At 46.0% G+C, this 24,920-nt stretch overlaps 1 protein-coding gene across 3 annotated transcripts in view; it reads right to left on the bottom strand.

Annotated features, from left to right (window-relative positions):
- Window positions 1-24,920, bottom strand: part of CPLX1 (complexin 1) — a 461,866-nt gene that overhangs the window by 244,763 nt on the left and 192,183 nt on the right. Inside the window, exon 1 of one of the 3 annotated variants that reach the window (XM_033918011.1) lies at window positions 13,746-13,994. The exons of 1 other annotated variant lie outside the window; for it this stretch is intronic. In XM_033918011.1, the coding sequence (XP_033773902.1) occupies window positions 13,746-13,779 (34 nt within the window). In that variant the 5' untranslated portion in view covers window positions 13,780-13,994. Of the gene's footprint in view, window positions 1-13,084; window positions 13,995-24,920 lie in introns of those variants that run through there. One more of the 3 variants, XM_033918031.1, reaches the window with a different exon arrangement.

Below are 24,920 nucleotides of genomic sequence, written 5' to 3'. Positions count from 1 at the left end.
TTGACACTCCTCAATTATTTTGGGAGACCGTAAAGGTGGTGTTGCGGGTTAATATAATTTCCTATGTCAGCACTTGAAATAAACAAATAAATTCAGGTATACCATGTATACTCAAATATAAGATTAGATTTTTGGGCCCAAAAAGTGGCCCAAAAATGGAAGTCTCATCTTATATTTGGGTCAGTGCCCGCCCATCCATTCCCCTCTCAGACTTGTTGCCAGCAGAGGAAGTTTCAAACTACAGACCTATTGCAAATTTCCCGTTTCTTACAAAGCTGACAGAAAAAGTGGTATTCAACCAGATCTCAGATTTCATTGATAAGACTCATTCTGCACCCAAACCAAACTGGCTTCAGGGTTCATCACTCGACAGAGCACTCACTTATTGGTCTAACAATTCACTATCATTTGGACCACCATAATTCCGTTATTCTAATATCGCTAGATCTTTCTGCTGCTTTTGATACCATAGACCACTCTTTACTTCTCAACAGACTAGCTTCAATCGGAATTAGTGATCATGTACTAAATTGGTTTCAATCCTATTTCTCAGAACGCTCCACCAGGGTCAGCTTTAATAAATCCACTTCTGATTCTTTTTCTGCTAACTATGGTATCCCTCAGTGTTCAATCCTCTCCCTTCTTCTCTTTAACATCTTTCTCGCTCCCTTTATCACTTTGAGTCAATCCATCGGATTGACTACCTATGCATATGCCGATGGCACATAGCTTCTTTACCCACTCAATACAGAGAATCCAAATGATCTTCAGGAAATAATCGAAAAACTAGGAAAAATTAGTCAATGGTTGAGAAACATGTTAGCCTTGAACATCACAAAATCCCAAACTATCCTGTTTCCTTGGAAAGAAGACCTTTTGTTAAAATCTCCCATAAAAACAAATAGTACGCCCCTTCAAAAAGTCACAAGCATTAAAATTCTGGGAGTTATTTTGGATCAGAAGCTATCATATCAGGACCACATCAGCCAAGAAGTCAAAAACTGTTTCTTCAAGCTTTGCATGATCAGATCTTTGGCACTCAGTATTCAAATTCACTCTCATCATTTCAAAACTAGATTATTGTAACTCTTTTCAAAGGTATCACTCAGAAACAAATAAGGCATCTACAACTTATACAAAACACCAAAATAAAAATCATAAAAATTCTAAGAAGTATGACCATGTCACGCCTCTCTTAAAAAATGCCCACTGGTTGCCAATTTCTCATCGAATTTCATACAAAATTGCTCTTCTAACATTTAAGATCCGTCTTAATCACTCCCCTACCTTCCTTGAGAGATTGTTAATTCCATACTCTACCACTAGAGTACTATGTTCAAATGCTCATGCCTTGTAGTTCCTTCTCTAAAAATCATTAGTACAAGGCGAAACAAAATTTTTTGTCTCTGCGCCCCAGCTTTGGAGCTTGCTTCCTAATTACCTTAAAGAGGAATCCATATTAGGTAAATTTAAGTTGTCTCTTAACACTTTCCTTTTTAAGGATGCATTTGATAGCTAAACCTGTTTTCCTCTGTCTATGAATCTTACCAATTAGGTATTACTTCATTGTTTCAGTTATACTCCAAATTTTTATTCTTATCAAGACTTGTCCCCTTCCTCTCATCCTTTCCCTTAATGTAATCTTACTTTTACAGCATTATAGTTCTTCCCTTTTTTCCTTATGGTCCTGTTAGTCCTTTGTCCCTATTAAATGTTATATTAGTATTGATGGTAAATTTTTGTGAATGTTCTATACCCCTATTTAGTTTGTACAGCGCTTAGATTTTAAGCATTTTTATCAAATTTTTAAAAAACTGTAAACTGTTTCCAAGTTTATTTAAAATTTGATATACCACTTAAAAATTATCTAAATGGTGCACAATGAAAAAAATATAAAATTTTAAAATTTCACGGGTATCACAAATTAAACTAAACTAAACTAAACCTTAAGTTTACATACCGCATCATCTCCACGGATGTTGTGGAGCTCGGCACGGTTTATAAGAATTTAAAATATAAGAAGAGAAGGAAAAAAAAAAGGTTTACATGAACTTATATAGAAGAGAAGCGTAAGGGGGGATAGAATTACATTTTAGTGAAAAGACAGGTTTTCAGTTGCTTGCGGAATAATTGGAGGGAGCCCAGGTTCCGCAACGGGGTAGTAAGGTATTTCCAAAGACCTGTGATTCTGAAGAGAAGGGATTTTCCCAGTTTGCCTGCATAGCGAATACCGTGTAGAGAGGGGAAGGATAATTTATACCTTTGGGCGGGTCTGGTAGAGTCAGGACTCGAGGAGTTATAAGATGGTGGGATTAAGGAAGGAAGGATGCCGTGAAGGATCTTAAAAGCCAGGCAGGAGCATTTAAAATGGATTCTGGAAATCACTGGGAGCCAGTGAAGTTTGGCTAGGAGTGGGGAGACATGGTAAGACATAGACAAAGACAACATGTGGAGGGGCACAATCAAAAAATACATCTAAGTCCCCTTTTGGTCTAAGGCCCTAAACACTAAAAGTAGCAGCAGGGAAAAAGCACAGTTACTTACCGTAACAGGTGTTATCCAGGGACAGCAGGCAGATATTCTTGACTGATGGGTGACGGCACCGACGGAGCCCCGGTACGGACACTTTTAGAGTGATTGCACTCTAAGAACTTGGAAAGTTCTAGAGACCGCACCGCGCATGTGCGAGTGCCTTCCCGCCCGACCCCGGCGCGCGGTCCCTCAGTTAAGATAAGCCAGCTAAGAAGCCAACCCGGGGAGGTGGGAGGGACGCAAGAATATCTGCCTGCTGTCCCTGGATAACACCTGTTACGGTAAGTAACTGTGCTTTATCCCAGGACAAGCAGGCAGCATATACTTGACTGATGGGTGACCTCCAAGCTAACAAAAAGAGGGATGGAGGGAAGGTTGGCCATTAGGAAAACAAATTTTGCAAAACAGATTGGCCGAAATGTCCATCCCGTCTGGAGAAAGCATCCAGACAATAATGAGATGTAAAAGTATGGACTGAGGACCACGTAGCAGCTTTGCAGATTTCCTCAATAGGCGTGGAGCGGAGGAAAGCCACAGATGCTGCCATAGCTCTAACTCTATGGGCCGTGACAGAACCTTCCAGAGTCAGTCCGGACCGAGTATAGCAGAATGAAATGCAAGCAGCAAGCCAATTAGATAGCGTACGCTTAGAAACAGGACGTCCCAATTTATTCGGATCAAAGGACAGAAAAAGTTGGGGAGATGATCTGTGGGGCTTAGTACGGTCTAAATAGTAAGCTAAAGCCCGCTTACAGTCCAAAGTATGAAGAGCCTGTTCTCCGGAATGGGAGTGAGGTTTGGGAAAAAAAACAGGCAGTACAATAGATTGATTGAGATGGAACTCAGAGACAACCTTAGGAAGAAACTTTGGATGTGTACGCAGAACCACCTTGTCATGATGAAAGACTGTGAAAGGTGGGTCAGAAACTAATGCATGGAGCTCACTGACCCTCCTGGCAGAGGTGAGAGCAATAAGGAAAAGCACCTTCCAAGTGAGAAATTTGAAAGTGGCAGTAGCCAAGGGTTCAAATGGAGGCTTCATCAAGGTGGAGAGGACCACGTTAAGATCCCAGATCACAGGAGGTGCTTTGAGAGGTGGTTTCACATTGAAAAGACCTCGCATGAATCTGGAGACCAGGGGATAAGCTGAAAGGAGTTTCCCCTGGACCGGCTCATGAAAGGCCGCAATGGCACTGAGATGGACTCTGATGGAGGTAGACTTGAGGCCAGCGTTAGACAGAGAAAGCAGATAATCCAATAGGGTTTCCACCGCAAGAGACTTGGGATCATGATGATGAAGGAGACACCAAGAAGAAAACCTTGTCCACTTCTGATGGTAACATTGCAGAGTGGCTGGTTTCCTGGATGCTTCCAGAATGGAGCGAACAGGCTGAGATAGGAGAAAATCAGTTGAAGTCAGCCCGAGAGATACCAAGCTGTCAGGTGTAGAGACTGTAGGTTGGGATGTAGGAGGGTTTCCTGATGCTGCGTAAGTAGAGAAGGAAACAGTGGAAGCAGAAATGGATCCCTGGAACTGAGTTGAAGTAGAAGGGAGAACCAATGTTGCCTGGGCCACCGTGGAGCAATCAGAATCATGGTGGCTTGTTCCCTCTTTAGTTTGAACAAGGTCCGAAGCATGAGTGGTAGAGGAGGGAAAGCATAGAGGAACAGGTTGGACCAATCCAGAAGAAAAGCATCCGCTGCCAGACAGTGAGGAGAGAAGAGTCTGGAGCAGAATTGGGGCAACTGATGATTGTGAGGAGCTGCAAAGAGGTTCACCTGAGGAGTGCCCCATTGGGCGAAGATGGACTGTAGAGTCGATGGATCGAGAGTCCATTCGTGGGGTTGGAGAACTCTGCTGAGCTTGTCCGCTAAGTAATTCTGTTCTCCCTGAATATAAATCGCCTTCAGGAATAAGTGGCGAGTGGCGGCCCAAGACCAGATTCTCTGAGCTTCCTGGCATAAGAGGCGAGAGCCTGTTCCACCCTGTTTGTTGATGTAGTACATGGCAACCTGATTGTCTGTGCAGAGTAGAAGGACTTGAGGAAATAGAAGGTGTTGGAAGGCCTTGAGGGCATAGAACATTGCCCTGAGTTCCAGGAAATTGATGTGATGCTTCCTTTCCTGAGGAGTCCTAAGGCCCTGAGTTTGGAACTCGTTCAAATGGGCTCCCCATGCATAAGGGGAGGCGTCGGTGGTGATGATCAGTTGATGAGGAGGCAGATGGAACAGAAGACCCCTGGAGAGATTTGAGGAGATCAACCACCATTGTAGAGACTGACGAAGAGATGATGTCACAGATATGTGTCGTGAACAAGAGTCTGTTGCTTGAGACCACTGGGTAGCCAGGATCCATTGAGGAGTGCGCAGGTGTAGACGTGCCAGGGTTGTGACATGAACTGTGGAGGCCATGTGATCCAATAGAATCATCATCTGCTTTGCAGAAATGGAGTGCTGAGGCAGCACCTGCTGACAGAGCGACTGGAGATTGTGAAGACGGTTGTCCGGTAAGAAGGCTCTCATCTGGACAGTGTCCAGTACCGCTCCAATGAATTGAAGTCTCTGTGTAGGAAGAAGGTGAGACTTGGGTATATTGATTTCGAACCCTAGTAGTTGTAGAAAAAATATGGTCTGGTTGGTGGCCAGAAGAACAGCTGGAGATGAAATGGCCTTGATTAACCAGTCGTCCAGATAAGGAAAAACCTGAAGGTGGTTTGAGCGTAGAAAAGCTGCTACTACAATCAGACATTTTGTGAACACCCTTGGAGAGGAGGCAAGACCGAAGGGGAGCACTCTGTATTGGTAATGACAGTGATTGACCATGAAGCGAAGGTACTGTCTGGAGGCCGGGTTGATTGGTATGTGAGTGTAGGCCTCTTTGAGATCGAGAGAGCATAGCCAGTCGTTGTGATTGAGGAGAGGATAAAGCGTAGCTAGAGATAGCATCTTGAATTTTTCTTTGACCAAGCATTTGTTGAGGTCTCGTAGGTCTAGAATTGGTCTGAGGTCTCCTGTTTTTTTGGGGACTAGAAAATATCGGGAGTAGAATCCCTGCCCCCTTTGTTCTAGAGGAACTTCCTCTATGGCGTTCAGAAGTAGGAGGGATTGAACCTCCTGAAGAAGGAGGGAAGACTGAGGAGTGTGCAAAGCAGACTCTTTTGGTAGACTTTGGCCCGGAAGGGTGTGAAAGTTGAGAGAGTAGCCGTGGCGGATGATGTTGAGGACCCATTGGTCCGAAGTGATAACTTCCCACCGGCTGAGAAATAAAGAGAGTCGTCCTCCTATCGGTTGAGGGAGGAGTGGAGATGTTTGAACGCTGGCTATGCCCTGGAGAATTTTTTTTTTTTTTTTTTTTTTTTATTTATTTATTTAGCTTTATTTTACATCAAAAGAAATTCTTTGATAAAGAAACATGATAATTCCCAATTGGAAATAAAATATTAAGTATACATATATGTTACCATGTTAACAGTCCACTACTATGGGAGAGAGAAACAAACAATAATCAGGGATAGCTGATTTTAACAAGAAAAATTATACATATCATAAGTACAGAGCATAACGGTTGTATACTAATTACTCGGTCTGGTTGGTGACTTCAGTGGGCATCTGAGGGGATACAGAAGCCGCTTTACCCTCCAAGAAAAATTGTAATTGATCAGGTTCATAAAAAACATATCTATTTGCTTGATAAGTAATACAACATTTACATGGAAAGCGTAGCTGAAAGGTAGCTCCTAACCCCAATACAGATTGACGTAACATTAGAAATTTTTTCCGACGCAACTGCGTCCATTTAGAAACATCTGGAAATATGGCTATTCTAGAACCATAAAATTCAACATTCTCAGCCCTAAAGAATAGACGAAGAACTGCTTCTTTGTCTTGTAAAAAGACAAAGGTCACAAGCAAAGTAGCCCTTTCAGAAATTTCGAGAGATGAAGACTCCAATAAATTTGTAATATCTAATTCAGTCTGTTGGTTTTCTATGTCCTGAGTCTTTAATTTTGGAGTATTTAAATAATATATTTTCTGTAAGGGAGGCAGTGAAGTCTCGGAAAATTTTAAGACTAAAGTTAGGAATTGATGAAAAAGTTCCTTAGGTGATTGTAGTCTGGTGACTGGAAAATTAATTAATCTCAAATTTAAATTCCTGTTGGCATTTTCCAGATTTTCAATCTTCCTAGACAACATTGCTTTGTCTTTAACTTGATAATTAGAACTTTTTTGTAAATCAGAGACCTGTTGCTCAAATTTATCTAGTCTCTGGTCTTGATGTTGAATTTTCCCCTCAATCTCTTTCAAATGCAATGAGGAAGTATGCATAGTTGTAACAGTATAGAAGCATACCTTATGAAGGCTTTCAATAGCCTCCCAGAGTGCCTCCAAATCAATCACCATTGGTTTCTTCAATGGGGTCAGAAGAGAAACAGGAACCATCGATGAAGTAATAGAATCCAGTTCAGATTTACTTGTTCCATTAGCTGACCTACCATGAGCTCCTAGTCCCCCAAACGCTGGCAATTGTTGTATAGGATCCAGCGAGACTGAAACTGCCTCCGGAGTCAAAGGTAAATCCGGCAGCGCAAGCGGAGTAAATGATATCCCCGCTACTTCCTGCAACGCCGCCGGTGAACCCGACATTCTTCCAGGGCGTGGGGGGGCTCCCGGACCAATTGGGCTAAGCGAAACCTCGCTTCCCGAAGTCGAGGTCAATCCCTCTCGACAAGCCGGAGCGCCCTGAACAACCGGGACAGCAAACGAAGTTATTGCTGTCTGGCGCGTTAGCGAAGAGGCTGAAGAGGCAGGAAGAACACCTCTCTGTTTCCCTCTGCGTTTGGGCATGCTGAAAAGGTACGAAGCAATATTTCAAAGTACCTTAAATCCCCAGTGTAGAGAGAGCCTCGAGCTATGCGACTAGCTCCATCGCCATCTCATGCCCTGGAGAATTAAGTCAAAAGGGCTGAGTCGATTTTTGCTGAGGAGGCTGCTTGGCTGGTTGTTGCTGCTGAGGTCTAGGCGTTTGCCGCTGTTGTTGGCGCTGCCTCCTAGGTTGTTGAGTGGAAGACTGCAAGGGACGAGCCATAAAACGCCGTTGATAGGCCGATTGCTGTCTGAATGGCCGTGGAGGAGGAGGTTTCTTCTTGGTCTTAAGAAGGGTATCCCAGCGGGTTTCGTGAGCCGAGAGCTTCTGGGTCGTTGAGTCCATAGATTCTCCAAACAGCTCATCCCCTAAACATGGGGCATTAGCCAACCGGTCTTGATGATTAACATCAAGCTCGGAGACTCGGAGCCAGGCCAAACGGCGCATGGCTACAGACATGGCTGTTGCTCTGGAGGTAAGCTCAAATGTGTCATATATAGACCTTACCATGAATTTTCTGAGTTGGAAAAGAGATGAAGAGCATTGATGGAAAGCCTCACGTTTCCCCACAGGAAGGTACTGCTCAAAGGAAGCCATGGTGGTAAGGAGATGCTTCAAATAAAAAGAAAAATGAAAAGCATAGTTTCCAGATCGATTAGCAAGCATCGCATTCTGGTAAAGTCGCTTACCAAATTTGTCCATGGCTTTACCCTCTCTGCCAGGAGGAACAGAGGCATAGACACTAGCTCCTGAGGACTTCTTGAGGGTGGATTCTACAAGGAGAGACTCATGCGGGAGCTGTGGTTTGTCGAACCCAGGAATAGGGATAACTTTATACAGGGAATCCAATTTGCGGGGGGCTCCCGGGACAGTAAGAGGAGTCTCTAAATTCTTGTAAAAAGTCTCCCTCAGGATATCATGTAAAGGGAGTTTCAAGAATTCCTTTGGAGGCTGGTCAAAATCAAGAGCGTCTAGAAAGGCTTTAGACTTTAGACTCAGCCTCCAAAGGAATGGAAAGAGAGTCACACATATCTCTTAAAAAAGAGGAGAAAGATGTGGAATCAGGTTTTGAGGAAGTGTCCTGAAGAACAGGCTCGTCTTCCTCTGAGAAACACTCCCCTTCTGATAGAAAAGGTTCTTCAGAATCCCCCCACAGATCAGGGTCCCGAATATGGGAAGCATGGTCTCGACTCTCAGGGGTGGATGGTTCCTGGTGTCGGGACTTGCGTACCGATTTACCCGACCTCATCGATGTGGTACCGGGTGATGTTATCGGTTGCACCGGCGCCGAAGTCTGCACCGATTGGTGATGAGACCTGGGCTCCGGCGCGAGGACAGGCATCGATACCGATGAGGCCGAGTGTACCGGTACCGAAAGAGTGGATGCCGACAATATAGGCTGTTCCACAATCAGTACCGGGGGCCCAGTGGGGACTGACACCGGAAGGCTCGGTGTCAGGAGAGCTGGAAGGAGCTTTTGGAGCTGATCCTTAAGCTGCGCTTGTAAGATGGTCGCAATGCGATCATCGAGGGAGGGCACCGGTACCGGCTTTTTCTTCTGCGGTACCTGCGGTGCCGCTCTACGCCCCGGAGATGAGGAGCCCGATGTCGAAGGACTCACCTCGATAGGGGCGGAGCGCTTCCGCTGGCGCCTCACGGTCGGCAGGACTGGACTCGCTGCAATGGAGACCGGAGGACGCTCCAGCGGGGAAGGCTTCTTAGCCGGCTTACCTGCATGCTGCGACGCCAACGCGGTATCGCATGGCGTCGATGAGGTGGGCGCCGACGAAACAGGGACCGAGACCGGTGTCGAGGACGCGGGATCGGACATGTCGGTGCCGAAAAGCAGTCTCTGTTGTATTTCACGATTTTTCAGAGTCCGCTTTTTCAAAGTGGCACAGCGGGTGCAGGTGGAGGCCTGATGTTCCGGACCCAGACACTGTAGGCACCAGTTGTGTGGGTCTGTAAGGGAAATAGGCCGTGCACACCGCTGGCACTTCTTGAACCCGGGCTGGGGGGGGCATGAACGGAAAAACGGCTTCCGCCAAATCGAAGGCCGAGGCCTCGATGATGGCAGTAGGCCCCGCCGGGCAAATCAAAGAAAACTGGAAAAAATAAAGTATTTTTTTTTTTTTTTTTTACAAAATAAAGAAAAAAGGAAGGGCAAAAAAAACCCAAACGAGGGACCGCGCGCCGGGGTCGGGCGGGAAGGCACTCGCACATGCGCGGTGCGGTCTCTAGAACTTTCCAAGTTCTTAGAGTGCAATCACTCTAAAAGTGTCCGTACCGGGGCTCCGTCGGTGCCGTCACCCATCAGTCAAGAATATGCTGCCTGCTTGTCCTGGGATAATGTCCATTCTCAAAAAAATCATCCAAAATGAGGGTTTTTTTTGAGAATGGCCTACCTCTATGTTCAGCAGTTTAAACGCCCAGACCACCACTACATCTAAACTTACAACACATTATCAACCCAAAAATAGCCTAAGTCCTAAACGCCTAAAACAAGACCTTTTAGGCAAAGGAGGGGCCAAGATCATGAAGGGCATAGAGAAAGTGGAGAGGGACAGATTCTTCGAAATTTTAAAAACTGCAAGAACGAGAGGACATTCGGAAAAATTAAGAAGAGACAGATTCAGAACCAATGCTAGGAAGTTCTTCTTCATCCAAAGGGTAGTGGACACCTGGAATGCGCTCCCAGAGGATATGATAGGACAGAGTACGGTATTGGAGTTCAAGAAGGGATTGGATAATTTCCTGAAGGAAAAGGGGATAGAAGGGTATAGATAGAGGGTTACTATACAGGTCCTGGACCTGATGGGCCACCGCGTGAACGGACTGCTAGGCACGATGGACCTCTGGTCTGACCCAGCAGAGGCACTGCTTATGTTCTTCCCCTAAAAGTTGGATTCTGTAACTGGCATCTGTCAAAAACAACACTGAATCCAGAATCTACCACTCTTCCGTAACGATCGTGACAGGAAAGATGGCTCATCTCCCTGCCGTGATCGCGATCGCCCCACCCTCGAAATACCGCGACCCGTGGCAGGAGAGATGACCAATCTCTCCTGCTTCAGTACATGGCAGTTTGGGGGAGGGGTGATCACGATTGCGGTAGGAGAGATGCCCAATCTCTCCTGCCACGATCCACCCCCGGAACCAATACCAGCAGGAGGGAGCCCAACCCCTCCTGCCAAGGCGTGAGCCCCATGACCCCCCCCCCACTTAAAATATTGGCAGGAGGGATCCCAGGCCCTCATGCCCACTGCGACCCCTCCACTTCCCTTAAAATATGAGGAGAGAGCCCAACCCTTCCTACCCACTGTGACCCCCACCCCACCCTTAATATACAGGCAGGAGGGATCCCAGGCCCTCCTAATCATGATGCACCCCCCCACGACTGCCCCCAATCACCTTCCAAACCCCATGCCCCTGACCACCTCCCACCCCGACACCCACCCCTTCACTTACATTAGTTGGATGGACAGACGGGTCTCAAGCCCGTCTGCCTAACAGGCCCGCCATCCTCTGAATGGCAGGCCTTAGGGCCTGATTGTGCCAGGAAGGTTCAGAGGATGGCGAATCCTGTCCATCTGGCCAACTAATGTAAGTGAAGGGGGTGTCAGGGGTGGGGGATGGTCGGGAGTTGTGGTTTTGGGGTGATCATGGGGGGGGTGTCATGGGCAGGAGGGCCTCTGATCCCTCCTGCCTGTATTTTAAGGGGAGGTGGGGGTCGCTGTGGGCAGGAAGAGTTGGGCTCCCTCCTGCCTGTATTTTAAGGGGAGTGGGGGGATCGCCATGGGCAGGAGGGGTTGGGCTCCCTCCTGCCTGTATTTTAAGGGGAGTGGGGGTCATGGGGCTCGCGTCTCGGCAGGAGGGGTTGGGCTCCCTCCTGCTGGTATTGGTTCGGGGGGTGGAGCGCGGCAGGAGAGATAGGGCATCTCTCCTGCCATGATCGTGATCACCCCTTCCCTGAACTGCCACGAACTGCGGCAGGAGAGATTGGGCATCTCTCCTGCCGTGGGTTGTGGAAGTTCAGGGGTGGGGCAATTGCTATTGCAGCAGGGGAGATGAGGCATCTCTCCTGCCGTGATCGTTGCAGTGGGGGTGTTGGCAGGTTGCCGGGGCCGCTAAGTTGATTGCAGCAGCCGCGATCAGCTCAGCGGCTCCTTTTCAGAACTTATACCTGTTTTGACTTGGTTTAAGTCAAAACTTATAAGTTCTGACTGGGCAACCTGCTCAAGTTTTTGGTTATACTAGCTGTACATCTAAGTCGGCCCACCTCCCTCCCTTTCCCCTCCTCTAAAAACGCCTCTTTTCGCTGTAGGCGTTTAGAGGCAAGGGAAAGGCCTAAACTGTTTTTAGATACGTCTAAAACCAGCTTTGATTATAGGTACTTGGACGATCTGGCTTTTTGATCATCTAAGTACCGATTTAGGACCCTTTTTGGATGTTTTTTTTTTATTATTATGAGCCCCATAGACACATGTGGACAGGGGTGAAACACAATCTGTGATAGGATAGATCAAAAAGGAAGGGTGTGATCTTCCTTCAATGTTATTCTGTTAAAGGTCTTGGTGTTACATATCATAAGCATTTTTCTTTTCTTTTTTTAATTTTATTTATAAATTTAGACATTTACAATATCAGATGATACAAAAGAAAAAAGGGGATCTTCTGTAAATATTACATAATCATTCATACAAAATTCATTTTTAAGCCCACATAAATGGGAAGACATGATACTATTTCAAAAACAAATTTATAAGAAAAGATAAAGGAAATACATCTCGATTCATCCCGTGAATCTTAAACCATTCCTTACTCTTATAGGGATTCTTAATTTTTTCTCCTCTTATTTCTCAGCAATGAAACTTAAACCTCTTAAAATTAACTCATTTCTGTTCTCGAGCAATTAGAAGTTGTTGCAATTGTATGGGATCCCAAAAAACATATTCAATGTCTTGTAGCTTGACAAGACATTTGCATGGGAATTTTAGGTAAAAAGATGCCTCTAGAGCTAAAACTCTAGTTTTTAACTTCAGAAACTCTTTCCTCCTTAATTGAGTAGCTCTAGAGACATCTGGAAAAATTCTAACCAAATCCCCACAAAATTTAGTTAACCTATTTTTAAAATAAAGTTTCATTATTAACATCTTGTCTATCTCACTCATGCATGTTATCACCAGAGTGGACCGACTCTGGATCACATCCTGACTGTCTTCCAAAAACTCAGTCAAATTAATTTCAGTTGTGACCAAATGGTCCACCTCCTGGGTAGATTCTATTTTTTTTTTAGGAACATAATAGTAATTATTAATTGGAAAATTCTCCGCATTGGGCAACCCCAGTATTTCTTTAAAAAATTTCCTTAATAGGATTTCAGGTAATAGTAAATGAGTTACTGAAAAATTGACCAAGCGGAGATTTCTCGCTCTGTACATATTTTCCATTAATTCCATTTTAGAATATATCACTGTAGAATCTTTAACAGCAGATATTGAACTTTGTCACACCTACCCAGCTCCTGTTCACGGCAGCGAGCTGGAGCACTGTGACTGTCCCTGTCCATACGTGTACCCTGTTAACCAGGGTACCCTTCAGGCCTTCTTAGGCGTCTGCCTAAGGTATAATATCAGATTCCCTGACATTACCAAAAGAAAACAGGCAAGGGAAAAGAAACTCACACACCTCAAAATCCAGGATAGCAGAATAATCAAATTGAGTTTATTCCTATGGTTCTGGATTGTTCTGTACAATTGCTCTTAGCGTCCTGTAATAATTCTCACATAGGTTTGAAAGAAACATAAACTTTGGGTTAAGTTAACCACTCTGGCTTTGTGCATACCAGTCTGACTTTAAATGTCCAAAAATAAAAATAAAATGCACAATAAACCTTTAAGGCTGGACTCTAATCTTTGTAATATAGTCCTCTTCACCAGCCAATTGTGTGACAAGTATGGCACCAACCACAGTTCTTCCTCCAGGTCAAATAAAGCTTTTACAAAAGCAGAAAGAAACAAAAAAACAGGTCAAAAGAACACAGTTAACTTTGCAGCCCTGCCATGGAGTGACTGCAGAAAAGGAACTCTCCTTAAAGAAGCTCCCCTGTGCTGGCGTTTCAGAGAAACGTTATCTCCCTTAATTACTCCCCAGCTGAGCTGAGGGGGAACAAACAAATGATCCGTGCTGCAGTGGAATTTTACAGTTCAATTATCAGTACTTTTGAAGATAGCTTTTCTATTCTCCCCCAGCGTTTGGCATACAAACACTTTCATTCAAACCATTAAGCAGAACTTACAACAACAAAAAACTGGTGAGAAAAAAACCCAAGAAGTCATTCATTTCCCACCTTTGTTCAGGCTGTGTCCATTGCCTCTAAGCATTCCCTAGGCATAGGAGACACATCAATATCCATTGGTTCACAGCTGAGCAACTGTCTCTCTGTTCCAGCCTCAAGCACTCCTGAGACGTCCACCATGTCCCAGTCTTGGTTCAGCTCATTAGCATTCAGTTGAGGAGGAGAGTGTTCTCCACCGAGCTCACCCTGAAGCCTCCTCGGCTCCTCCTCCTGACTCTCTCTCAGCTGCTCTGTTTTAACCCCCTCTAATTCGCCCCCTCCCTGCTCTGAAGAGGGGGAAGGGAGAGAAATCTCTCTGCAGCTGTGTCTGTCTCAGTGACAGCTTCCTGTGTAGAGCCTGGCCTTCTGGGAGCTGTAGTTTCTTAGCTCCTGGGTTAATCCCAGTGAAGTCAGAGCTTATAACATCAGCAGGGCCAACCTGATCTGCTCTCCTGCAATGGGGTTTCCTGCTCTTCTTCCCTAATTCTGTGTCAAAGCTAGGAAGAGAGCTAGATTTGTCACAACTTCCACCACATTTAATCGTTTATCCAAACAATTCAAATTGGAATCCACATTTTCTAGTTTATGAGAAAGACTGAAAAATTCACCGTTTGTTTCACAGTTGACCTGAGAAACCCTTCTACTCTAGAAATACCTAACCACAAATCTTTAAGGGTAATATCTTGTGTTTTCTCCGTTAGTGATTGATCCTCCACTATACCTGAAAATCAAGTGATTTAGGTATTTCAGTAAAAACTAACTTGTTTATCTGAGTGGAGGATACCACATGTTCGGTAGAAAATGTAGGATTTATATTCCCACTGTCACTTGATACTAGATGAAGGGGAGGAGTCTGTTCAAGGTGGCTCATTGAAGCACCTGACATAGAAGAATTCATATTAAGTGGTGCTACTGAAGGATTTTCAGTTAATAATGTCAAATGCCTATCCATGGGGCCAGATACAGCCAGTGTTGAACTTTTAGGTTTAATTTTTCTTTTCCCCATGTTCAATCTATCAAACGTTATGGAATAAGTGATACAACCTTAAATTCCAGCTCCACTGCCTCGTGGCTCCAAGGGGCTCCCAAGGAGCAAAATGTGCCCCTTTCGGAATGCCCCTTCAGCCACGCCCTGCGGCCACGTGGCTGCGGCTGCAACTGCACTAGCAGCTTCAATTTAAGATGTTGGAGATGGACCCAGTGATGTCAGGGGTCCATCTCTTGCAATGCCTGCCCATTCAGCACCGAAGGAATACAGCAACCGCTGTTTCAGGAAGCTCGGGAGCTACAAGAAGTCACCTCCGGTATCCCTCACTAGTCTGGTATCAGGCTCCCAGGTTTACCGCGGCAGCGGCTTCAATTTAAGATGTTGGAGACAGACCCAATGACGTCAGGGGTCCGGCTCTTGCAATGCCTGCCCGTTAAGCAGCAAAGGAATACAGCAACTGCTGTTGCAGGAAGCTCGGGAGCTACAAGAAGTCACCTCCAGTATCCCTAACTAGTCTGGTATCAGGCTCCCAGGTTTACCGTGGCAGAGGCTTCAATTTAAGATGTTGGAGACAGACCCAGTGATGTCAGGGATCCGTCTCTTGCAATGCCTGCCCGTTGAGTAGCGAAGGAATACAGCAACTGCTGTTGCAGGAAGCTCGGGAGCTACAAGAAGTCACCTCTGGTATCCCTCACGTCTGGTATCAGGCTCCCAGGTTTACCGCGGCAGCGGCTTCAATTTAAGATGTTGGAGACGGACCCAGTGACATCAGGGGTCCATCTCTTGCAATGCCTGCCCTTTGAGCAGTGAAGGAAAACAGCAACCACTGTTGCAGGAAGCTCAGGAGCTACAAGAAGTCACCTCCGGTATCCATCACTAGTCTGGTATCAGGCTCCCACGTTTATCACAGCAGCGGCTTCAATTTAAGATGTTGGAGACGGTCCCAGTGACGTCAGGGATCTCTGCCCATTGATCAGCAAAGGAATAAAGCAACTGCTGTTGCAGGAAGCTCGGGAGCTACAAGAAGTCACCTCTGGTATCCATCACTAGTCTGGTATCAGGCTCCCCATCATAAGCATTTTTAAATAGAAACGTCTTTAAGCTGGATTTAAATTTGTCTATGGAGATTTCTTCCCGGAGGTTCAATGGTAATGAATTCCATAAGGTTGGAGCGGTCACTGAGAAGATCTTTTTGCATGTGGTGTTATAGGAAAGATGACATAAGGAGGGAGTACTTAGATGTTGGTTACTAGATCTAAGTGTTCTTGAGGAGCAGTATGGAATAATCAACCTGTCCATGAATCCTGGGGAATGAAAGATTTTGTTTTGAACATGAGAACTAAGATTTTGTAAGTGATTCTATGAATAATTGGCAGCCAATGGGATTTTATCAGAAGTTACGTGGTCAAAATTTTTTGCTTTTTTATATCAGTTTAACCAGACGTATTCTGAACAAATTGGAGGCGTCTCAGTTCTTTCTAATTTATTCCTTGATATAGTGCATTGCAATAATCAAGTTGAAAGATTACTAGGGAATGTAGTAAAATGTTTAAGGATCTAGAAGACTGGCTATTGATTGGATCATTTGTAACCTGTAGAAGCATTTTTTCCACCATGGAGCTAATCTGCAGATGATAGGTTAATTTGTTTTCAAGTATTGTGCTGAGAAGTTTAATAGAATTGGTAAGTAGGATCGGTATTGATTTAAGGCAAATTGGAAGAATTGGATGTTCATTATCATTCCATGAAAAAGTTATCCCCTTTGATTTGGAGATATTTAAGAATAACATATTATCGGCTAACTTTTTCAAGATTTCCATTGATTTTCATTTGTGTTGGTTGGATCGATAGGGTGTAGGCCTCTGCCAGCCTGACACATGACCTGGCCAACTCTGACAATTTTTTTTACCTCCCTCTCACCTACCCCGTGTACCTTTTTGAATCCCTGGTGGTCCAGCAGTGTACTGGTCAGGAGTGAGCTTTCTACACTCCTGTCCCATGCTGAATCCCTCTGAATGACTGCTGTGAATTCTTGTGGTCCAGCGATGTACCGGGCAGGAGTGAGCTTTTTGTGCTCCTGCCCAACACAGCCACTTGCTGAATGGCTGCTACCAGTTCTCGCGGGACTTGTGAGAACTGGTGTCAGCCATTCAGGGAGTGGCTCAGGGCTGAGCAGAAGCACAAAAAGCTTGCTCATGCCCAGTACACCACTGGGCCGCAAGAACTCAAGGCAGTCATTCAGGGAGGGGCTCAGTGTGGGACAGGAGCGCGGAAAGCTCGTTCCTGCCCATAGACCACTGGACTACCAGGGATTCAAAAAGGAACACAGGGGAGGCTGGAGGGAGGTAAAAAGAGTGTCAGAGTCAGCTGGGAGAGGAGACGGGATGGATCCTTCCTGTCCCAGTCTACCATCAGATCATACGGCAAGCTCGGTGGAGGTTTGCAGGACATCGGGAGAGAGGGGGAAGAGGGTACACGGCAGGGAGATGGGACAGGGTACAGAGCCTGACAGGGAGGGAGGGGGGACAGGGTGGAAAGCCTGGCAGGGCAGGGGATGAGGCAGGCTGGGTGCAGATCTTGGCAGGACAGGGTACATGAATATTAACACACACACACCCTCCAGGCTTATGTTTGAGTCAACCTTTTTTTCTTCCATTTTTGGAGGAAAAAAGGGTACTTGATTTATATTTGGACCATCTTATATTCGAGTATATAGGTAATCCACTTGGAGTTGAATAATGCTAGATATCTATACAGTAGGCATCCCAACCCTGCCAATAAAAAGAATTATCTATCCACCCAAGCAAAACTAAATACTCTTTTGCTTGAACATATCAGAAATGGCATATTTCCCTCACAAAGCCAGTTTGATCCTTATTTCACAACAATGTTGAGCAATGATAAAGATCAGCAGAAATCAGGAAGTTCCAATATCATAAACATGAGAATAAAACTTGGAAAATGCTGGCCCACCTCACTAGGATCTGAAGGAGTGGGAAGCCAGTACTAACCATTTGCAAATCTGATGGTGTTCGGACTGCTCAGGCAGAAGAGATAGCAAAAGTATTTTTAGACTTTTTAAAAGGGATCTATAAGGCAGATGTATAATTTTCCCTTGATATGGTCAGTGATTACTTGCAACAGCTTGGCCTCCTGATAAACCCTTGCAAATGAAAGAGCTACAGAGGATAGTGAGTGGGGTGAAGCGTAACTCCAGCACCAGGACCCGATGGGTTTTCCTATAAATTTTATAAGATGATTTTCCCCCAGCTTTGTGCCAATTGATGGCTTATTACAATGCAACAGTCTCTTCTGGTGCCTTCTCTAAATATATGAATGAGTCCTTGATAGTTTTGCTACCAAACTGAGCAAACCAAAAGATCTTCCTGATTTCTGCTGATCTTTATCATTGCTCAACATTGTTGTGAAATAAGGATCAAACTGGCTTTGTGAGGGAGAGACAATTGATACGCAATATAAGGAGAGCTCTCCTGGCTATTGCTTATACACTCCGTATTCGTGGTTTCAGCAATCGCGGTTTCGATTATTCACGGTTTTTGGGTTGCTGGCTCCTGCCCCCAATTACGTCACAGAAATTGCTGATTCACACTATTTACAGATAAAATCACTGATTCCCAGCAATGCACAAAGAAAATCTCTGATCCCTAGCATTTAAAGATAAAATCACTGATTCCCAGCATTTAAAGATAAAATCACTGATTCCCAGCGTTTAAAGATAAAATCGCTGATTCCCAGCGTTTAAAGATAAAATCGCTGATTCCCAGCACTACACAGAGAAATCTCTGATTCCCAGCAATGCACAAAGAAATAATAACAGTTTATATACCGCAGGACCGCTGATTCCCACTATGGCTACAAAGCGCAAGACTTCAGGTGCTACCGAAAGTGCTCCCAAGAGGGAAAAAAGTGCTCCCAAGAGGGAAAAAAAAGTGAAACCTTACAAGAAAATGTTGAATTATTGAATATGCTTCAGAGAGTAAAGTCATCCTTTACTATTGCTCGGCACTATGGCATTGAGTCTACCGTTAGTTACATAATAAATGAAAAAGCAATCCATGAAGCTGTGCAGCAGCTACTCCGGCTGGTCCAAAGACATTACATGTTGTGCAAGATATCAATCTCACTCGTATGTAAGCTGCAACATTTCTGTGGGTGCAGGATTGCTACAAGAAAATAATTTCAGTAGACTCTCTGATGATAAGAGGAAAGGCAAAGCCTTTGTATGATAACTTGAAGAGCAGGGAAGGCGGAGTGTCACAATCCATCGACTTTCTGGCCAGTATAGGGTGGTTTGATAAATTCTGTCACAGGTATGTCCTGCGTAATGTGAGAGTGGCAGGAGAAGCAGCTTCTGCCAACCAAGAGGCAGCTAGAGAGTTCCCTGCTATCTTTAAGGAAATTATTGAAGAGAAGGGATATGAACCTGAGCAGCCATTCAATGCCGATAAAACTGCTCTATTTTGGAAGAAAATGCCACAAAGGACATTCATTAGCAAAGAGGATAAGTGAGCACCAGGTTTCAAGGCTGCAAGGGATAGAGTAACCATGCTGCTTTGTGCAAATGCAGTAGGCCATATGATAAAGACAACACTGATTTAGAAAGCAGCAAACCCCCGATCCTTGAAGAGAAAAGATAAGTGCCAGGATGAGCAACAAGAAGGCTTGGACAACCAGAGCACTGTTCCTACAATGGTTTCATCAGTGTTTTGTGCCTGAAGTAAGAAAATATCTGGCCAATAAAGGAATGGAATTCAAGGTTCTGTTGATATTGGACAATGCCCCTGGACATCCAGACCCACATTAGTTCCACATTCAGGGTGTTGAGATTGTTTACATGCCCTAACAAGGTATAGATGATGAAGTGAGGTAAACTGGAAACATCCACAGTGACAAATCACCCCACTTCCGAGTGTCAAATCTGGAAAGAGGTCTAAAGGATCTCCAACACCAACTCGATTGCACACCGATTGTGTAGTTCAAACGTTTAGTAGGTGATGATAAACATCCTAGGCCCTTCATTTCACCTCCTTCTTGATGTCTTACTTAACACTTACTGTTGCTTCATACTTCAATAACCCAAATTCAAATGAAACATTACAACAGAAAGTATTTTCACTTAGCTTTTAATTTGCAGAATCACTAGCCTGCCCCGACAGGACCTATTTCGCCACATAAAGGCTCCTAAGGAGCTCCACTCAAGTGTCCTTTCTTTCTTAGGGCTAGCTAAATTTGCTTCCTACGAGCAGCCGGAGTGTTGAAATCACATGTGGCTGCCGTAAAGGTCATCTCTGATGCAACCGGAAGTTGCATCAGAGACGACCTTTCCTGCAGCCACAAGTGATTTCAACACTCTGGCTGCTTGTAGGAAGCAAATTTAGAAATTGCCTGCTGCGAAGGTAAGGGGCAGGGAGGGAGAAAGGGAGTAAAGGTGGGGTGGAAAAGAACAGACGCTGAGGGAACTGGGGAAGATGGGGTGGGGAGGAACAGACGCTGAAGGGAACTGGGGAAGGTAGGATGGAGAGGAACGGATGCTGAAGGGAACTGGGGAAGGTGGGGTGGGAAGGAACAGACGCTGAATAGAACTGGGGAAGGTGGGGTGGAGAGGAACAGACACTGAATGGAACTGGAGAAGGTGGGGTAAGGAGGAACAGATGCCGAAGGGAACTGGGGAAGGTGGAGTGGAGAGGAACAGATGGTGAAGGGAACTGGAGAAGGTGGGGTGGAGAGGAAAAGATGCTGAAGGGAACTGGGGAAGGTGGGGTGGAGAGGAACAGACGCTGAAGGGAACTGGGGAAGGTGGGGTGGAGAGGAACAGACACTGATGGGAACTGGGGAAGGTAGGGTGGAGAGGAACAGACGCTGAAGGGAACTGGGGAAGGTGGGGTGGGGAGGAACAGATGCTGAAGGGAACTGGGGAAGGTGGGGTGGAGAGGAACAGATGCTGAAGGGAACTGGGGAAGGTGGGGTGGAGAGGAACAGACACTGATGGGAACTGGGGAAGGTAGGGTGGAGAGGAACAGACGCTGAAGGGAACTGGGGAAGGTGGGGTGAAGAGGAACAGAGTACAGATGCCGAAAGGAAATGAGGAAGAGAGAGATTCCAGACTATGGGGGGAGCAGGGGGAAGAAGATGGGTGCCAGACCAATTAGGGAGGGTGGAGGGAGAGATGGATGGGAGAGGCACATTAACAGATTATATGGCAGAGACAGAGAAGGCAGACAGTGGATGGAAGGAAATGAATGTGGAGAAGATGAGGAAAGCAGAAACCAGACAACAAAGGTAGAAAAAAATTTTATTTATTTATTTTTTTGCTTTAGGATAAAGTAGTATATTAGTTGTGTTGATAAAAATTTATAAACAAAGCCCTGCCAGCTGAACATCTCTTTCTCTAGTTCAGCAGCCTGTGCTAAAATTTTTGGGTGGGGTGTGGGCATGGCTAGGGGCCCAGTATACTTGTGTGCCTAGGGGCCTTTGAAGAATTAATCCTACCCTAGGTGAGGGTACTTTGAGTAGAGAGTTGAGTATGGCAAAGAGAGAGTGAGGGTTGGCACTATGAGAATTAATTAAATGGTTGTAGTATTCTTGTTTGTCAAGCAAGAGGCTAGATTGGAAGGACATCAGAATGAACTTGAAGTGTATGAAGTCAGTATGTTTGCAAGATTTAAGGTAAAGACATTCAGCAACTCGGGCACAGGAGCACAGGTAATGGATGTTGGGGATCAGTGAGAACTGGGGTTTGGCATGTTTTACAGGATGTAAAATGGGAGGGGAGAGAATGGATTTATGGGTGAGGACAGTCTCATTGACAGACTTGAGTGACATAGTAATTGAATGGAGGGTGGAGAGCATGTCAAGGTCAATAGTCTGAAGGTTCTTAAATGTATGAGTAGTGATTGGCCAGGTTTTGGGGAGAGGGTGATGAGTTGTGAAGGGAAAAGTCGAGGTGCAGAATTCAGTGGTAGAGGAGCTGGAGGAAAAGACGATGGCCTTTCTGATGCATAGGGGTGCTGGAGCACAGCTGGAGATTTTATGAGGATGTTAAAGCAAGAAACCTGGACATATAAGAGTCAGAGGGGTCACTGGCATGGATGTTGAAGTCACCAAGGATGAGGGAGGCTCTAAGGTTACCAGATTTTCCATCTGGTAAAAGAGGATGTGTGACCCTGCCCCGTTATGCTCCCGGGTCCACCTCGCTCTGCCCCCAGCCCTGCCCCCCAAACCCAGCTCCACCCAATCCTCATCTCTTCGGGCAAGGACTGGCCCCGATCTTACCAGTTTTAAAAAACCCAGACAAAGTGCCGGGTTTTGAAAAGCCGCCAAGACATGTCCGTGGAAATCTGGACATCAAAAACTATACATTCGGCATAGTATAACTATAGCGGTACACAGAGAGTCAAGTGATTAGCAGGAGGAGAAAAACAAGTACCTCTCTTTCTACAAACCAGATAAGTGGTTTTGCTGATTTTTGAATGGAATTATTTATCTCTTTTCAACTAGTTTTTGATGAGATTTATTGATCTATTGAAAATTTAAAAAAAATAAGGAAAATATTAAAAATAGAAATGAACACTTTCAAATATATTTAAATTAAGTTTGCTGAAGATTGCACAATTGTTTATTTAAAAAATTGTTTATTAATTTTATATAGCAAAATATAGCTGATACACAGTGTAAGAAAATTTACATAAATTAGCAATAAATTCAGAAAACACCAAGAAACTATACATAAATAACTTAAGACAACCCCCAACCCTTAAAAATAAGGCCACCCCCCCACCCACCTCCTGTATGAAAAGGATCTTGAACTGAGACCAAGACCAAAAGGGTACAATTTATGCAAGTATGTTTAAAGAAAATAAGAACATAAGCAATGCCTCCGCCTGGTCAGACCTGAGGTCTAGCGGACCCCATGTTTCTTTAAATTTTCGAAACTCCCCAGATTTTTCTGACATCTCTCTTTCAAACCTATAATACTGACATACAGGGCTCCTTTTACGAAGGTGCGTTAGGGCCTTAACACATGGAATAGCACACGCTAAAATGCCATGCTACTGCCTCCTCTTAAGCAGGCAGTAGTTTTTCGGCTAGCACACACTAATCCGGTGCGTGCACTAAAAACGCTAGCGCACCTTCGTAAAATGAGCCCACAGTTTCCTACCAGAATGAAAAATTCAAACAATCCCAAAGCTTCCAATTTCTCGTTATCATCTGTATTGCAATTCCGGTCATAATTAGTAACAGTTTATCTTTATTTGCTCTAAGCGGATTTTTAGACAAAGAAGTGCCTAAGATAGCCGTACTGTAAGAAAATGGTAAATTCAATTGAAGAATGAGCATAATTTTGCTCCAAACAGTCCTCCAAAAAACCTTTATTAAAGGACAATGAAACAAAAGATCATCTAAAGTACCTGCTTCAATTTGACAGCGTATACTGTTGGAGCGTATACTATCTAATTTTTGTAATCTCACCAGAGTCCAAAATATTCAGCATAATAAAAAATAAAGTGTTTGTCTCATTGTAGCAGAAGCAGTACAGTAGACTCTTTTATTCCAAAGCTGGGGCCACATAGCAGGAGAGATATTTCCGAACTCCAGATATCTCGTAGGCAGTGGCGTACCTAGGGGGGGCGGGCCGCCCCGGGTACCAGCCCTAAGGGGGTGTTCCCGGCCTTGCCGTTCAGTCCCCCGCCACCCCCGAAGGACCGCTCGCCCCACTGACCTTCCTGTACCACCTGTGAAGCAGCCCGCAGCAGGATCGCGAAGTCAGCGTCAGCATCCCTGCGCTGCTTCCTGCGCCGCGATCCCGCCCCTCCTCTGACGTCAGAGGAGGGGCGGGACCGTGGCGCAGGAAGCAGCGCAGGGATCGCTGACGCTGACTTCGCGATCCTGCTGCGGCTGCTTCATAGGTGGTGCGGGGAGGCCAGGGGGGCGAGCGGTCCTTCGGGGTGGGTCGGGGCATCAGGCCTTCAGGGTGGGGCGGGCGGGCAGGCAAGCAGGCTTTCAAGGGGGAGGGGTGACAGGCAGGCAGGCAGGCAGGCCTTCAAGGGGGGACAGGCCTTCGGGGGGGGGTGCAGACCTTCAAGGGGTGCAGGCCTTCAAGGGGGGGGACAGGCCTTCAAGGGGGGGTGCAGGCCTTCAAGGGGGGTGCAGGCCTTCAAGGGGGAGACAGGCCTTCAAGGGGGGGAAAGACAGGCAGGCAGGCCTTAAAGGGGGGACAGGCCTACAAGGGGGGGACAGGCCTACAAGGGGGTGGGACAGGCCTTCAAGGGGGGGACAGGCCTTCGGGGGGGTGCAGACCTTCAAGGGAGTGCAGGCCTTCGGGGGGGGGGTGCAGTCCTTCAAGGGGGTGCAGGCCTTCAAGGGGGGGAAAGGCAGGCAGGCAGGCCTTCAAGGGGGGACAGGCCTACAAGGGGGGGAGAAGCTACACGGGGGTGGTACAAGCCTTCAAGTGGGGGACAGGCCTTCGGGGGGGGTGCAGACCTTCAAGGGAGTGCAGGCCTTCGAGGGGGGTGGTGCAGGCCTTCAAGGGGGTGCAGGCCTTCAAGGGGGGACAGGCCTTCAAGGGGGGAAAGGCAGGCAGGCAGGCCTTCAAGGGGGGACAGGCCTACAAGGGGGGGGGAGAAGCTACAAGGGGGTGGGACAGGCCTTCAAGTGGGGGACAGGCCTTCGGGGGGGTGCAGGCCTTCGGGGGGTGCAGACCTTCAAGGGGGGGACAGGCAGGCAGGCCTTCAAGGGGGGGACAGGCCTACAAGGGGAAGGGACAGGCCTTCAAGGGGGGTGCAGGCCTTCAAGGTGGGACAGGCAGACCTTTAAGGGGGGACAGGCCTTTGGGGGGGGGACCATGATTTAGAAGTACACGGAGGGAAGGGGGGGTTCAAAGAGACATGCATATGCCAAACTTTGGGGGGGGGAAGAAATAATGGGTCTGAAAATAGAGGAGAGGGAGAGAGATGATGGACCATGGGATTTAGGGAGGGAAGGAACAGAAAGGGAGAGAAATTGGACACAAGGGATGGTGTGGAGGAGGGATAGAGATACTGGATAGGAGGGTAATTAGGAAAAGAAACGGAGAGATGGTGGACTCTGGGATGGTGGGGAAGGAGGGAGAGATGCCGGATGAAAGGGTATTTAAGAAAAGGTGGATCTGTGGAGGGAGATGAAAAAAAGGAAAGATACCA

The sequence above is a fragment of the Geotrypetes seraphini genome, chromosome 1, assembly GCF_902459505.1.
Source record: "Geotrypetes seraphini chromosome 1, aGeoSer1.1, whole genome shotgun sequence".
Taxonomy (NCBI): domain Eukaryota; kingdom Metazoa; phylum Chordata; class Amphibia; order Gymnophiona; family Dermophiidae; genus Geotrypetes; species Geotrypetes seraphini.
Note: the sequence above shows the minus strand (reverse complement) of the source record. Positions and strands in the feature narration are given on the sequence as shown.